Here is a 12,855-nt window from a genome sequence, read left to right as displayed (position 1 = left end):
GCGGTTTATTGTGCCCTAAAATACCCAGTGGGGTGCAAGAAGATCTTCAAAGAGTTCAGGAGAAGCAAAAATATTTCTATGATCGTAAAGGCTTCAGAGGTTTTGCTGTACAACCAGGAGATTCAGTGTGGGTAGAGTCCAACGAAGGTTGGCATCCTGTGGCTGTAACAGAAAAGTGTGATCGGCCCCGTACATGTCAAGTGGTGATTCCAGTTGGGTGTGTTTATCTGCGTAATAGATGCAAGTTAAGGGACCAATGTAGGGAATCGGGGAATGATGAGACTGGGGGCTTTGGGCAGGATGCGTCTACGAGTAAAGAATCTGACAAGCAACATGGTGATCCTAGTAAAATGTCTGGTGGGAACGGAGAAGAGATGCATCAGCAATATAAGGTACCGTGTGAGACTCGTGGTCTGCAGGCGGAAGAAAGGTGTCCCAGATATGTAACATCTCACGGCAGAGCTGTCTTTTCACCAGAAAGATACACACCTCGATGACTATATTGTTCTATAATGCATGTGGTTTTATCATGTTTTAACTCGTTTTTATATGTATTTTTTGGGTTTGTTTGTTGTAAACGGGAGAGGTGATGTAATGTCTCTTTAAGTAGCGGCCTTCTTCCAGCACACCTGTAGAGTATGTATTACCTTAATGATGTTCGGGCACCCGGTGGTTGTAGTTGGTTGCTTGCTGGCTGATTCCCTTTGGTAGCCTTCTGTGTTGAGGCTTTCGGAGATGCCAATAAAGTAAGTTGTTTTCTTTGTGGGACACCTGATTATGTTGTGAATACCTTGGAGGCCTTTATTTGAGGTCAGAACATTACAGCAGCCCCGTGAATTTGCCCTGCAGGCTGGAATAGATGGGGGGGGCACCTGGATGCTGGCCTCTTCCTCCCTCCCCCCCTTGGAGGCCCTGTCTTCTCCCTATCTTTAAAACAGGCCCCCCACAAACGGAGCTCCCCCCCCCCCACTGGCTGGCTGGGCCCAAGAGGAAGAAAGAGGAGAAGAGATCAGGTCTGGAAGTGCTTTATTGGTCAAGGGGGGGGGGTGGCGGCTTCCCGGCTCCTCTCACTTGACTCGCATGAAGACGTTCTTGCCGACCCTGCGGAGAAGCACAGAGGGGTCCGGGGGCTCAGCTGGCCAGCTCAGAGGCCCTCAGAGAACCAGGGAGGACACACCTCCTCTTCTGGCCCGAGGAGGCCCACTGCCCCACCCCACCCCTCAGGCACAGGGGTTGGGGGTCCCTCTATCCTTGGCGGAGGCCCCTTTCCCCAGCAGACATCAGTCCTCCAGGATAGCGGGATGTGGAGTCCTTGGGGGGTGGGGGGTAGGAAGAGCTCCTGCTGAGGAGGCCGTCAGCGCCCCCCCCCCCAAGGGACCCTCTCGGGCGTGGTGGGCAGAGGGCAGCCGGGTTCTGCCAGCGCCTCTTGCTCCGCGGCCGAAAGACCCCCGCCCGCCGGCCAGGCTCCCGGCCCCGCCTGCCGAGCCCCCCGCCCCCCCCTCGGTCCTTACAGGGTGGCCTTCCAGTCTTCGGCCCGCGAGGCCACCTTCTTGCGCAGCAGCCAGAGGGTCTCCAGGGTCTCCTCGCCCTGCTCGTCGACGAAGCACTGGCCCACGAAGGCCGTCGTCGAGTCTGCGGGGAGGGGAGGGGAGGGGGCGAGCAGCGGTTGGCCACTTTCGCTTCGGGTCTGCGGGCCCAGGCGCCGCGGGTGTAGAGGGCTTCTTTCCCCGCTGAGCCCCCAGCTCCTGCGACCCTCCCCCCCCCGGAGTTCCAAGGAGAGGTCGGCATAAAAGAGGGCACCGGCACCCCCCTCCCCTCCCCTCCCCCCCTCCCCCCCTCCCCCCTGGGGCTACCTACCGGAGAACCGCCAGTGGACGGTGAAGGCGAAGGTGGGCTGGGCGGCCCGGGCGGGGTGGTGCTGCGCGCCCTGCAGGGGCGACTCGGTGATGGCCCCGTTGGCGTCGCTCACGGCCGTCAGGTAGGAGCCCGAGAAGACGCCCGCCTCGTTGGCGGCCGAGAGGACCATGCGGGAGCCCAGCTCGTTCACCCACATCCCGGCCAGGTGGCACGGCGGCGGCGGGGGCTGCTGCGGGGGGGGGACACACGGGGGGCGGCGTCAGAGGGCGGCGCGGGCCCGGAGCCCGGTCCGGCTGCGGGAGACCAGGCTCCTGCCGTGCCCGGGGGCGGGGGGGGCTGCCTGGGGACAGGGCGGCCCCCACAACCCCCGGCTTCACCGCGCCCAGCAGCATCTCCCCCCCCCCCCAAGGGCTGCGAAAGACCGGCTGACTCGGCCTCCGACGGGACGGGGCGCCTGCCCTCCTCGCCCCGCTCTGTGGCAGGCCGGTCACAACTCAGAGTCACAACCGCCCTGCCAGGTGGGCCTTCCGAGGGGGAGAGCCGGCGTGCCCGGCGGGCCCTACCTGGCTCTTGGCCTGGTCGGCCACCGACGGGGCGTCGGCCGCGGCCGAGGCGAGCAGCAGGGCGGCCAGCAGGGCCCAGGCTGGCGACGGGAGGAGGGGCAGAGGTGCCATGCTGCCGCGGGCTGGTGGGGCTGCTGGGGCTGCTGGGCGCTCGCCCCCCTCTTATAGGCAGGCCCGGCGGCTGGTTGCGCAAGGCTCCCCCCCCCCCCCGGCCCGGCCCGGCCGGCTCGCCCTTTCCAGGAATGGGATGCCCCCTCCGGGCGCTCTTCCCCAAAGCGGGCGGGCTGGGCAGCCTTCCGGGCAGTCGGCTGGCAAAGCGCCCCCCCCCACCCGCCGGGAGAGGGCCTGGAGCCTGGGCGCCAGCTCTGTGGGCAGCCGGGAGCCGCGCGCCCCCCTGCCCGCCTGCCTGCGCCCCGCCGAGGGCGAGGGCCGCGGCGCCCTCTGCTCGCCAAGCCCCCGCAGCCAGGGAGGCGGCCGCGAGTCAGCCCATCTTGGCGCTCCCCGGGGCCAGCGCCCGCCGCCGGGCTGGAGCGCCTCCGAAGCTGGCGGGGCCGGGGACAGGAGGGCGGAAAGCGCGCCCCAGTGGCAGAGCACTGCTGGCCACTCCTGGGGGATGGGGGGGTTTCAGGAGGAGGGACCCCCGGAGGCTGTTGGCCACGGCCTGCCTCCTGGACCCCCGCGGCCCACTCCCACCCCACCCAGCCAGCGCCGGCCCTGCCTGGCTTCTCAGCTGGGAGGAGGTGGGGCAAGCGTGCGCCCTCCGCACTTGTATTCCCAGCGATGTATGAAGAGTTTGGAAACGTTATAAAAACTACGGTTCACACTTTGTTTGGCCCCTTTAGCTGTGAAGACGTCTTCCAACCATTTATAAGCCTACCGCACTTTGTATTCCCAGCGATGTATTAAGAGTTTGAAAATGTTATAAAAAGCATCGCTTTAAAAGGGGTTTTGGATACTACGGCTTATAAATGGTTGGAAAACGTCTTCACAGCTAAAGGGGGCAAACAAAGTGTGAACGGTATTTTTTATAACGTTTTCAAACTCTTAATACATCGCTGGGAATACAAGCGCAGTAACCCCTCCTTTTAAAGCGTTGTTTTTTATAACGTTTTCAAACTCTTAATACATCGCTGGGAATACATAGAAAGTGCGAACAGTATTTTTAAAAATGCTTTCAAACTCTGAATACATCGCTGGGAATACAAGTGCGGTAACCCCTCCTTTTAAAGCGTTGTTTATTATAACGTTTTCAAACTCTTAATACATCGCTGGAAATACAAAGTGCGGTAACTCCCCAGGTCAGGGCAGAGGCGGGATCCGAGGCCACCACATTATGCTGGGGGTGGCGGGAGAGGGCAGAGAGGGCTTTCCCTCCCCCTGCCCAGATGCTGCAGCTGGGGGCACCCGGGGAGGCTGGTTCAGGGTGGGCAAAAGGGGAAATACTTCTCTCCTCCAGGAGAGGTGCAGAGGGCTGCGTGGTCGTCTGTGGCAGGAGGGCGAGATTGGAGTCCAGGAACACCTTGTGTGTGTGTGTGTTAAGTGCCGTCAAGTCGCTTCCGACTCATGGCGACCCTATGAATGAAAGTCCTCCAAAATGTCCTATCTTTGACAGCCTTGCTCAGATCTTGCAAATTGAAGGCTGTGGCTTCCTTTATTGAGTCAATCCATCTCTTGTTGGGTCTTCCTCTTTTCCTGCTGCCCTCAACTTTTCCTATCATGACGGTCTTTTCCAGTGACTCTTGTCGTCTCATGACGTGACCAAAATACGACAGCCTCAGTTTAGTCATTTTAGCTTCTAGGGTCAGTTCAGGCTTGATTTGATCTATAACCCACTGATTTGTTTTTTTGGCAGGAACACCTTAGCGACCAATAAGATTCGCCAGGTGTGACCTTTCCTGAGTCCAAACTCCCTTCCTCAGATACAAGCTGGAATCTAGCCGTTTTACTCAGGGAGCCATTCACAGGTGGAATTCGCTGCCAGAGAAGGCCACAGGCATGAAAGATGGCTTGAAAAGGGGCATGGGCAGAAGGGAACCTCCACCTTCAGAGGCAGTCAGCCTCTGAAACCCAGTGCCAGGAGGCGGCAGCATCAGGGGAAGGCCTCGGCCTCCGTGCCCTGTTTGTTTGGCCCTCCAGGGGAACTGGTTGGCCACTGTGTGAGAAGGCAGGATGCTGGACTTGAGGGACCCTCACTGGTCTGACCCCGCAGGGCTCTTCGTGCGTCCTTAGGGCAGTCATCGCGATGGAGGGAAGTGAGCAGTGGGGTCTCCCACAGATCAGTGTTGGGGCCGGCACTCTTTCCTTTCTTCACAAATGATCTGGAACTGGGGGTGAGCTGTGCAGCGGCCCAGGTTGCAGGCAACACCCGGTTATTCGGGATGATGAAAACCTCAACAGGTTGATCTATCAGCGTTTGGTGAGCTGGCACCAGTGTGGCAAATGAAGTTCACTGTTGGGAAGTGAAAGGTGATGCAACAAAATCCCAGCTTTAAATCTCTGCTGACCCAATATTGAGTTGGCTGAGACAAAGGAGATTTGGGGTTGTTTTGGAGAGCTCCGTGAACACGTCAACCCAGCCTGCTGCAGCGGTGGGAAAGGGGCTCCAGGCTGGGGGTTATTAGGAAAGGGACTGGAAATGAAGCAGCCAATAAGATGATGCCTTTGTAGGGATCTCTGGTGCAGCCTCATTTGGAATACTGTGCACAGTTTTGGTCTCTGGCCGTTACCGCACTAGGTATTCCCAGCGACGTATCAAGAGTTTGGAAATGTTATAAAAAACATCGCTTTAAAAGGGGTTTTGGATACTACGGCTAAAAAATGGTTGGAAGACGTCTTCACAGCTAAAGGGGCCAAAGTGCAAACAGTATTTTTTATAACAGTTTCCAAGCTCTTAATACATTGCTGGGAATACCTAGTGCGGTAACTGTCAGGGTCATGACTGGGTTCTCCCTGACTTGGCAAATGTGTAACTTACGTTGCTCTGAGTGATGTCAAGCAGCCAGGCTCTTGTCATGAGTTAGGCCTCGCGCTCATTAGTGCTGCTTAATAGTTTCATTTTCACGTACCGTACAAACAGCGCAGTCCCTTATCCTCCCTCCCTGCCCCGACCTTGGGCTCTAATGAGCCCCACAGTATTATGGCTAATCAATTGTCCTGCTTAACGCCCGGATTTATTATCTCTTGGTTCTCATGCTGTTTTACTTTGCACCTGGGATAGTGTCATGCTTAAAGTTATGCTTTGTAGTTCTGGCTGCCATTAGCAGCTTTGAATCCGTGTTGTGCTCAAGCTGTATTCCTACGTGCTCTTCAATAAACGTTTACTTGCTTCATACTTTCCTGTCTGAGCAAGCGACTTATTGGGATTGCCGAGGGCAGCTGAAGAACCTCACAGTAACAGCCTCTGAATCCCAAAAAGGACCTCTCAGAGCTGGAAAAAGGACAGCAGAGAGCAACCCGGGTGGCCAAGGACGTTGGAGCCCCTTCCCCGTGCGGAAAAGCGGGAGAGCCTGGGACTAGAGGGAGTGGCTATAGGGAGATTTTTCTCCCTCTCCCATCATATGAGACCTCGGGGGCACCCAATGGCGTTGATGGGCAAGAAGGTCAGGAAAGAGAAAGGGAGTTGCCCAGTGGTGGAACTCACTGCCAGGTGGAGGTGGTGGTAGTTGCAAGCACAGGTGTTTTGTGAAAAGAGCGTTTGGCAGACTCCTAGAAGTTGATCAGAGGCTAGTAGCCATGGTGAACCTCCATATTCAGAGGCAATCAACCTCAATCCCAGTGCCAGGGGGCAGGATGCAGCAAATCCCCCACTCCCATCACTTGCTGTGTAAAGAAGGGCTTCCTTTTGTCCCTCCTGATTCTGCTGCCCACCAGCTTCATCGGATGCCCTCCAGTTCTAGCATTTGGATAGAGAGAAATTTGTCGACTCTCTCCGCCCTGTGCATAATTTTATAAACCTCTTTCCTTCCCTGGAGATCAGATGTGGGGGGGCTTGGTGGCTGTCTCCCGTGCCATAACTGGGAAACCCAGACCCCCCCCCTCGGCTCCCTTCTCCAAAGGAAACCAGCCCCAGCCGGGCTGCCCCTGGAAAGTCTCCGTGCCCGAGGGCAAGCGGGGGGCACTTTGCAATCTCAAGAGTAAGGGGCGGTGTCAAGTTCCTCCCAGATGAACTCCAAGCAGAAAAGAGATGGGTGTCAGTGGGGCTGGAGAACTGTCCGGGTGGCCACTGTGCAGGGGCTGCGTGGGACCCATCTCCCTGGGCGGACGTCTGAGGACGCGGACCGAAGCACCCATCACGAACTCCTGGCCCTGGACAGACTATTGGAAGAAGTGCATGTGGCACAAGAGGACTTGGCCACCTTGATTCGTTTGTTAGCGAGATTGACATTGCACGAGATGCAGCAAGACGCGACAGCAGTCCCAGGCCGTCCCAACTCGCCTCGAGCTGAGTCAAAAGTTCGTGGGGCCGTTCCCAATCTCCTGGGTTATCAATGAGGCTACAGTGGAGTTGGAACTGCTAAGGTGCCAGGTGCACACCTTACAGGGAGTGCACCCGGTATTTCATGTAAGTCTGTTAAAACCCTTCGTACCAGCACCTGAATGGCACCCTGAAGAACCTGCAGCTGCTACCCCAGTCATGGTACAAGGGGAACAGCACTTTGAGATCTCCAAGTAAAACAGCATGAGAACCAAGAGATAACAAATCCGGGCGTTAAGCAGGACAATTGATTAGCCATAATACTGTGGGGCTCATTAGAGCCCAAGGTCGGGGCAGGGAGGGAGGATAAGGGACTGCGCTGTTTGTACGGTACGTGAAAATGAAACTATTAAGCAGCACTAATGAGCGCGAGGCCTAACTCATGACAAGAGCCTGGCTGCTTGACATCACTCAGAGCAACGTAAGTTACACATTTGCCAAGTCAGGGAGAACCCAGTCATGACCCTGACAGTTACCGCACTAGGTATTCCCAGCAATGTATTAAGAGCTTGGAAACTGTTATAAAAAATACTGTTTGCACTTTGGCCCCTTTAGCTGTGAAGACGTCTTCCAACCATTTTTTAGCCGTAGTATCCAAAAACCCTTTTAAAGCGATGTTTTTTATAACATTTCCAAACTCTTGATACGTCGCTGGGAATACCTAGTGCGGTAACGGCCAGAGACCAAAACTGTGCACAGTATTCCAAATGAGGCTGCACCAGAGATCCCTACAAAGGCATCATCTTATTGGCTGCTTCATTTCCAGTCCCTTTCCTAATAACCCCCAGCCTGGAGCCCCTTTCCCACCGCTGCAGCAGGCTGGGTTGACGTGTTCACGGAGCTCTCCAAAACAACCCCAAATCTCCTTTGTCTCAGCCAACTCAATATTGGGTCAGCAGAGATTTAAAGCTGGGATTTTGTTGCATCACCTTTCACTTCCCAACAGTGAACTTCATTTGCCACACTGGTGCCAGCTCACCAAACGCTGATAGATCAACCTGTTGAGGTTTTCATCATCCCGAATAACCGGGTGTTGCCTGCAACCTGGGCCGCTGCACAGCTCACCCCCAGTTCCAGATCATTTGTGAAGAAAGGAAAGAGTGCCGGCCCCAACACTGATCTGTGGGAGACCCCACTGCTCACTTCCCTCCATCGCGATGACTGCCCTAAGGACGCACGAAGAGCCCTGCGGGGTCAGACCAGTGAGGGTCCCTCAAGTCCAGCATCCTGCCTTCTCACACAGTGGCCAACCAGTTCCCCTGGAGGGCCAAACAAACAGGGCACGGAGGCCGAGGCCTTCCCCTGATGCTGCCGCCTCCTGGCACTGGGTTTCAGAGGCTGACTGCCTCTGAAGGTGGAGGTTCCCTTCTGCCCATGCCCCTTTTCAAGCCATCTTTCATGCCTGTGGCCTTCTCTGGCAGCGAATTCCACCTGTGAATGGCTCCCTGAGTAAAACGGCTAGATTCCAGCTTGTATCTGAGGAAGGGAGTTTGGACTCAGGAAAGGTCACACCTGGCGAATCTTATTGGTCGCTAAGGTGTTCCTGCCAAAAAAACAAATCAGTGGGTTATAGATCAAATCAAGCCTGAACTGACCCTAGAAGCTAAAATGACTAAACTGAGGCTGTCGTATTTTGGTCACGTCATGAGACGACAAGAGTCACTGGAAAAGACCGTCATGATAGGAAAAGTTGAGGGCAGCAGGAAAAGAGGAAGACCCAACAAGAGATGGATTGACTCAATAAAGGAAGCCACAGCCTTCAATTTGCAAGATCTGAGCAAGGCTGTCAAAGATAGGACATTTTGGAGGACTTTCATTCATAGGGTCGCCATGAGTCGGAAGCGACTTGACGGCACTTAACACACACACACACAAGGTGTTCCTGGACTCCAATCTCGCCCTCCTGCCACAGACGACCACGCAGCCCTCTGCACCTCTCCTGGAGGAGAGAAGTATTTCCCCTTTTGCCCACCCTGAACCAGCCTCCCCGGGTGCCCCCAGCTGCAGCATCTGGGCAGGGGGAGGGAAAGCCCTCTCTGCCCTCTCCCGCCACCCCCAGCATAATGTGGTGGCCTCGGATCCCGCCTCTGCCCTGACCTGGGGAGTTACCGCACTTTGTATTTCCAGCGATGTATTAAGAGTTTGAAAACGTTATAATAAACAACGCTTTAAAAGGAGGGGTTACCGCACTTGTATTCCCAGCGATGTATTCAGAGTTTGAAAGCATTTTTAAAAATACTGTTCGCACTTTCTATGTATTCCCAGCGATGTATTAAGAGTTTGAAAACGTTATAAAAAACAACGCTTTAAAAGGAGGGGTTACTGCGCTTGTATTCCCAGCGATGTATTAAGAGTTTGAAAACGTTATAAAAAATACCGTTCACACTTTGTTTGCCCCCTTTAGCTGTGAAGACGTTTTCCAACCATTTATAAGCCGTAGTATCCAAAACCCCTTTTAAAGCGATGCTTTTTATAACATTTTCAAACTCTTAATACATCGCTGGGAATACAAAGTGCGGTAGGCTTATAAATGGTTGGAAGACGTCTTCACAGCTAAAGGGGCCAAACAAAGTGTGAACCGTAGTTTTTATAACGTTTCCAAACTCTTCATACATCGCTGGGAATACAAGTGCGGAGGGCGCACGCTTGCCCCACCTCCTCCCAGCTGAGAAGCCAGGCAGGGCCGGCGCTGGCTGGGTGGGGTGGGAGTGGGCCGCGGGGGTCCAGGAGGCAGGCCGTGGCCAACAGCCTCCGGGGGTCCCTCCTCCTGAAACCCCCCCATCCCCCAGGAGTGGCCAGCAGTGCTCTGCCACTGGGGCGCGCTTTCCGCCCTCCTGTCCCCGGCCCCGCCAGCTTCGGAGGCGCTCCAGCCCGGCGGCGGGCGCTGGCCCCGGGGAGCGCCAAGATGGGCTGACTCGCGGCCGCCTCCCTGGCTGCGGGGGCTTGGCGAGCAGAGGGCGCCGCGGCCCTCGCCCTCGGCGGGGCGCAGGCAGGCGGGCAGGGGGGCGCGCGGCTCCCGGCTGCCCACAGAGCTGGCGCCCAGGCTCCAGGCCCTCTCCCGGCGGGTGGGGGGGGGCGCTTTGCCAGCCGACTGCCCGGAAGGCTGCCCAGCCCGCCCGCTTTGGGGAAGAGCGCCCGGAGGGGGCATCCCATTCCTGGAAAGGGCGAGCCGGCCGGGCCGGGCCGGGGGGGGGGGGGAGCCTTGCGCAACCAGCCGCCGGGCCTGCCTATAAGAGGGGGGCGAGCGCCCAGCAGCCCCAGCAGCCCCACCAGCCCGCGACAGCATGGCACCTCTGCCCCTCCTCCCGTCGCCAGCCTGGGCCCTGCTGGCCGCCCTGCTGCTCGCCTCGGCCGCGGCCGACGCCCCGTCGGTGGCCGACCAGGCCAAGAGCCAGGTAGGGCCCGCCGGGCACGCCGGCTCTCCCCCTCGGAAGGCCCACCTGGCAGGGCGGTTGTGACTCTGAGTTGTGACCGGCCTGCCACAGAGCGGGGCGAGGAGGGCAGGCGCCCCGTCCCGTCGGAGGCCGAGTCAGCCGGTCTTTCGCAGCCCTTGGGGGGGGGGGGAGATGCTGCTGGGCGCGGTGAAGCCGGGGGTTGTGGGGGCCGCCCTGTCCCCAGGCAGCCCCCCCCGCCCCCGGGCACGGCAGGAGCCTGGTCTCCCGCAGCCGGACCGGGCTCCGGGCCCGCGCCGCCCTCTGACGCCGCCCCCCGTGTGTCCCCCCCCCGCAGCAGCCCCCGCCGCCGCCGTGCCACCTGGCCGGGATGTGGGTGAACGAGCTGGGCTCCCGCATGGTCCTCTCGGCCGCCAACGAGGCGGGCGTCTTCTCGGGCTCCTACCTGACGGCCGTGAGCGACGCCAACGGGGCCATCACCGAGTCGCCCCTGCAGGGCGCGCAGCACCACCCCGCCCGGGCCGCCCAGCCCACCTTCGCCTTCACCGTCCACTGGCGGTTCTCCGGTAGGTAGCCCCAGGGGGGGGGGAGGGGGGTGCCGGTGCCCTCTTTTATGCCGACCTCTCCTTGGAACTCCGGGGGGGGGAGGGTCGCAGGAGCTGGGGGCTCAGCGGGGAAAGAAGCCCTCTACACCCGCGGCGCCTGGGCCCGCAGACCCGAAGCGAAAGTGGCCAACCGCTGCTCGCCCCCTCCCCTCCCCTCCCCGCAGACTCGACGACGGCCTTCGTGGGCCAGTGCTTCGTCGACGAGCAGGGCGAGGAGACCCTGGAGACCCTCTGGCTGCTGCGCAAGAAGGTGGCCTCGCGGGCCGAAGACTGGAAGGCCACCCTGTAAGGACCGAGGGGGGGGGCGGGGGGCTCGGCAGGCGGGGCCGGGAGCCTGGCCGGCGGGCGGGGGTCTTTCGGCCGCGGAGCAAGAGGCGCTGGCAGAACCCGGCTGCCCTCTGCCCACCACGCCCGAGAGGGTCCCTTGGGGGGGGGGCGCTGACGGCCTCCTCAGCAGGAGCTCTTCCTACCCCCCACCCCCCAAGGACTCCACATCCCGCTATCCTGGAGGACTGATGTCTGCTGGGGAAAGGGGCCTCCGCCAAGGATAGAGGGACCCCCAACCCCTGTGCCTGAGGGGTGGGGTGGGGCAGTGGGCCTCCTCGGGCCAGAAGAGGAGGTGTGTCCTCCCTGGTTCTCTGAGGGCCTCTGAGCTGGCCAGCTGAGCCCCCGGACCCCTCTGTGCTTCTCCGCAGGGTCGGCAAGAACGTCTTCATGCGAGTCAAGTGAGAGGAGCCGGGAAGCCGCCACCCCCCCCCTTGACCAATAAAGCACTTCCAGACCTGATCTCTTCTCCTCTTTCTTCCTCTTGGGCCCAGCCAGCCAGTGGGGGGGGGGAGCTCCGTTTGTGGGGGGCCTGTTTTAAAGATAGGGAGAAGACAGGGCCTCCAAGGGGGGGAGGGAGGAAGAGGCCAGCATCCAGGTGCCCCCCCCCATCTATTCCAGCCTGCAGGGCAAATTCACGGGGCTGCTGTAATGTTCTGACCTCAAATAAAGGCCTCCAAGGTATTCACAACATAATCAGGTGTCCCACAAAGAAAACAACTTACTTTATTGGCATCTCCGAAAGCCTCAACACAGAAGGCTACCAAAGGGAATCAGCCAGCAAGCAACCAACTACAACCACCGGGTGCCCGAACATCATTAAGGTAATACATACTCTACAGGTGTGCTGGAAGAAGGCCGCTACTTAAAGAGACATTACATCACCTCTCCCGTTTACAACAAACAAACCCAAAAAATACATATAAAAACGAGTTAAAACATGATAAAACCACATGCATTATAGAACAATATAGTCATCGAGGTGTGTATCTTTCTGGTGAAAAATTGGAGCCTCCCCCTGGGCTTTTTGTGGGGGAGGGGCTGGTGTTGGATTTCTGCTCCTGTGAAGTGTTGTTTATGTAAACTATTTATTAGCCACGTTTCTTGCTTGCAGAACTCAAGGCAGCTTACGATATAAATAAAGCATTGCAAAAAAGCCCTCAATAAACACAATGATAAAACCCATCAAAAGTCACAGCTTAAACTCCAGTTGGGGCAGCCAATAATAAAAGCTGTATCAGTCAAATGCAGCCCTAATCCTCAAATGGCTCCTGGAGATGGACAATGAGGGGCCCGGACCCGCCGCCCAGGGAGATGGGTCCCACTCAGCCCCTGCACAGTGGCCACCCGGACTGTTCTCCAGCCCCACTGACACCCATCTCTTTTCTGCTTGGAGTTCACCTGGGAGGAACTTGACACCGCCCCTTCCTCTTGAGATTGCGAAGTGCCCCCCCGCTTGCCCTCGGGCACGGAGACTTTCCAGGGGCAGCCCGGCTGGGGCTGGTTTCCTTTGGAGAAGGGAGCCCGAGGGGGGGGTCTGGGTTTCCCAGTTATGGCATGGGAGACAGCCACCAAGCCCCCCCACGTCTGATCTCCAGGGAAGGAAAGAGGTTTATAAAATTATGCACAGGGCGGAGAGA

The 12,855-nt window shown here is 58.1% G+C and overlaps 2 protein-coding genes across 2 annotated transcripts; one reads left to right on the top strand and one right to left on the bottom strand.

Annotated features, from left to right (window-relative positions):
- Window positions 1-1,057: 1,057 nt before the first annotated feature.
- Window positions 1,058-2,531, bottom strand: LOC130476288 (avidin-related protein 4/5-like). The gene is made up of 4 exons (XM_056848213.1): window positions 2,421-2,531; window positions 1,858-2,086; window positions 1,512-1,632; window positions 1,058-1,101 (listed from the first exon to the last, which is right to left on the bottom strand). The coding sequence occupies exons 1-4, from the start codon at window positions 2,529-2,531 to the stop codon at window positions 1,068-1,070; spliced, it is 495 nt and encodes a 164-aa protein (XP_056704191.1). The 3' UTR covers window positions 1,058-1,067.
- Window positions 2,532-10,178: 7,647 nt separating this feature from the next.
- On the top strand, window positions 10,179-11,630 carry LOC130476289 (avidin-related protein 4/5-like). The gene is made up of 4 exons (XM_056848214.1): window positions 10,179-10,289; window positions 10,624-10,852; window positions 11,056-11,176; window positions 11,587-11,630. The coding sequence occupies exons 1-4, from the start codon at window positions 10,179-10,181 to the stop codon at window positions 11,618-11,620; spliced, it is 495 nt and encodes a 164-aa protein (XP_056704192.1). The 3' UTR covers window positions 11,621-11,630.
- The last annotated feature ends 1,225 nt before the right edge of the window (window positions 11,631-12,855 follow it).

The sequence above is a fragment of the Euleptes europaea genome, chromosome 4 (assembly GCF_029931775.1).
Source record: "Euleptes europaea isolate rEulEur1 chromosome 4, rEulEur1.hap1, whole genome shotgun sequence".
In the NCBI taxonomy this organism is placed as follows: domain Eukaryota; kingdom Metazoa; phylum Chordata; class Lepidosauria; order Squamata; family Sphaerodactylidae; genus Euleptes; species Euleptes europaea.
Note: the sequence above shows the minus strand (reverse complement) of the source record. Positions and strands in the feature narration are given on the sequence as shown.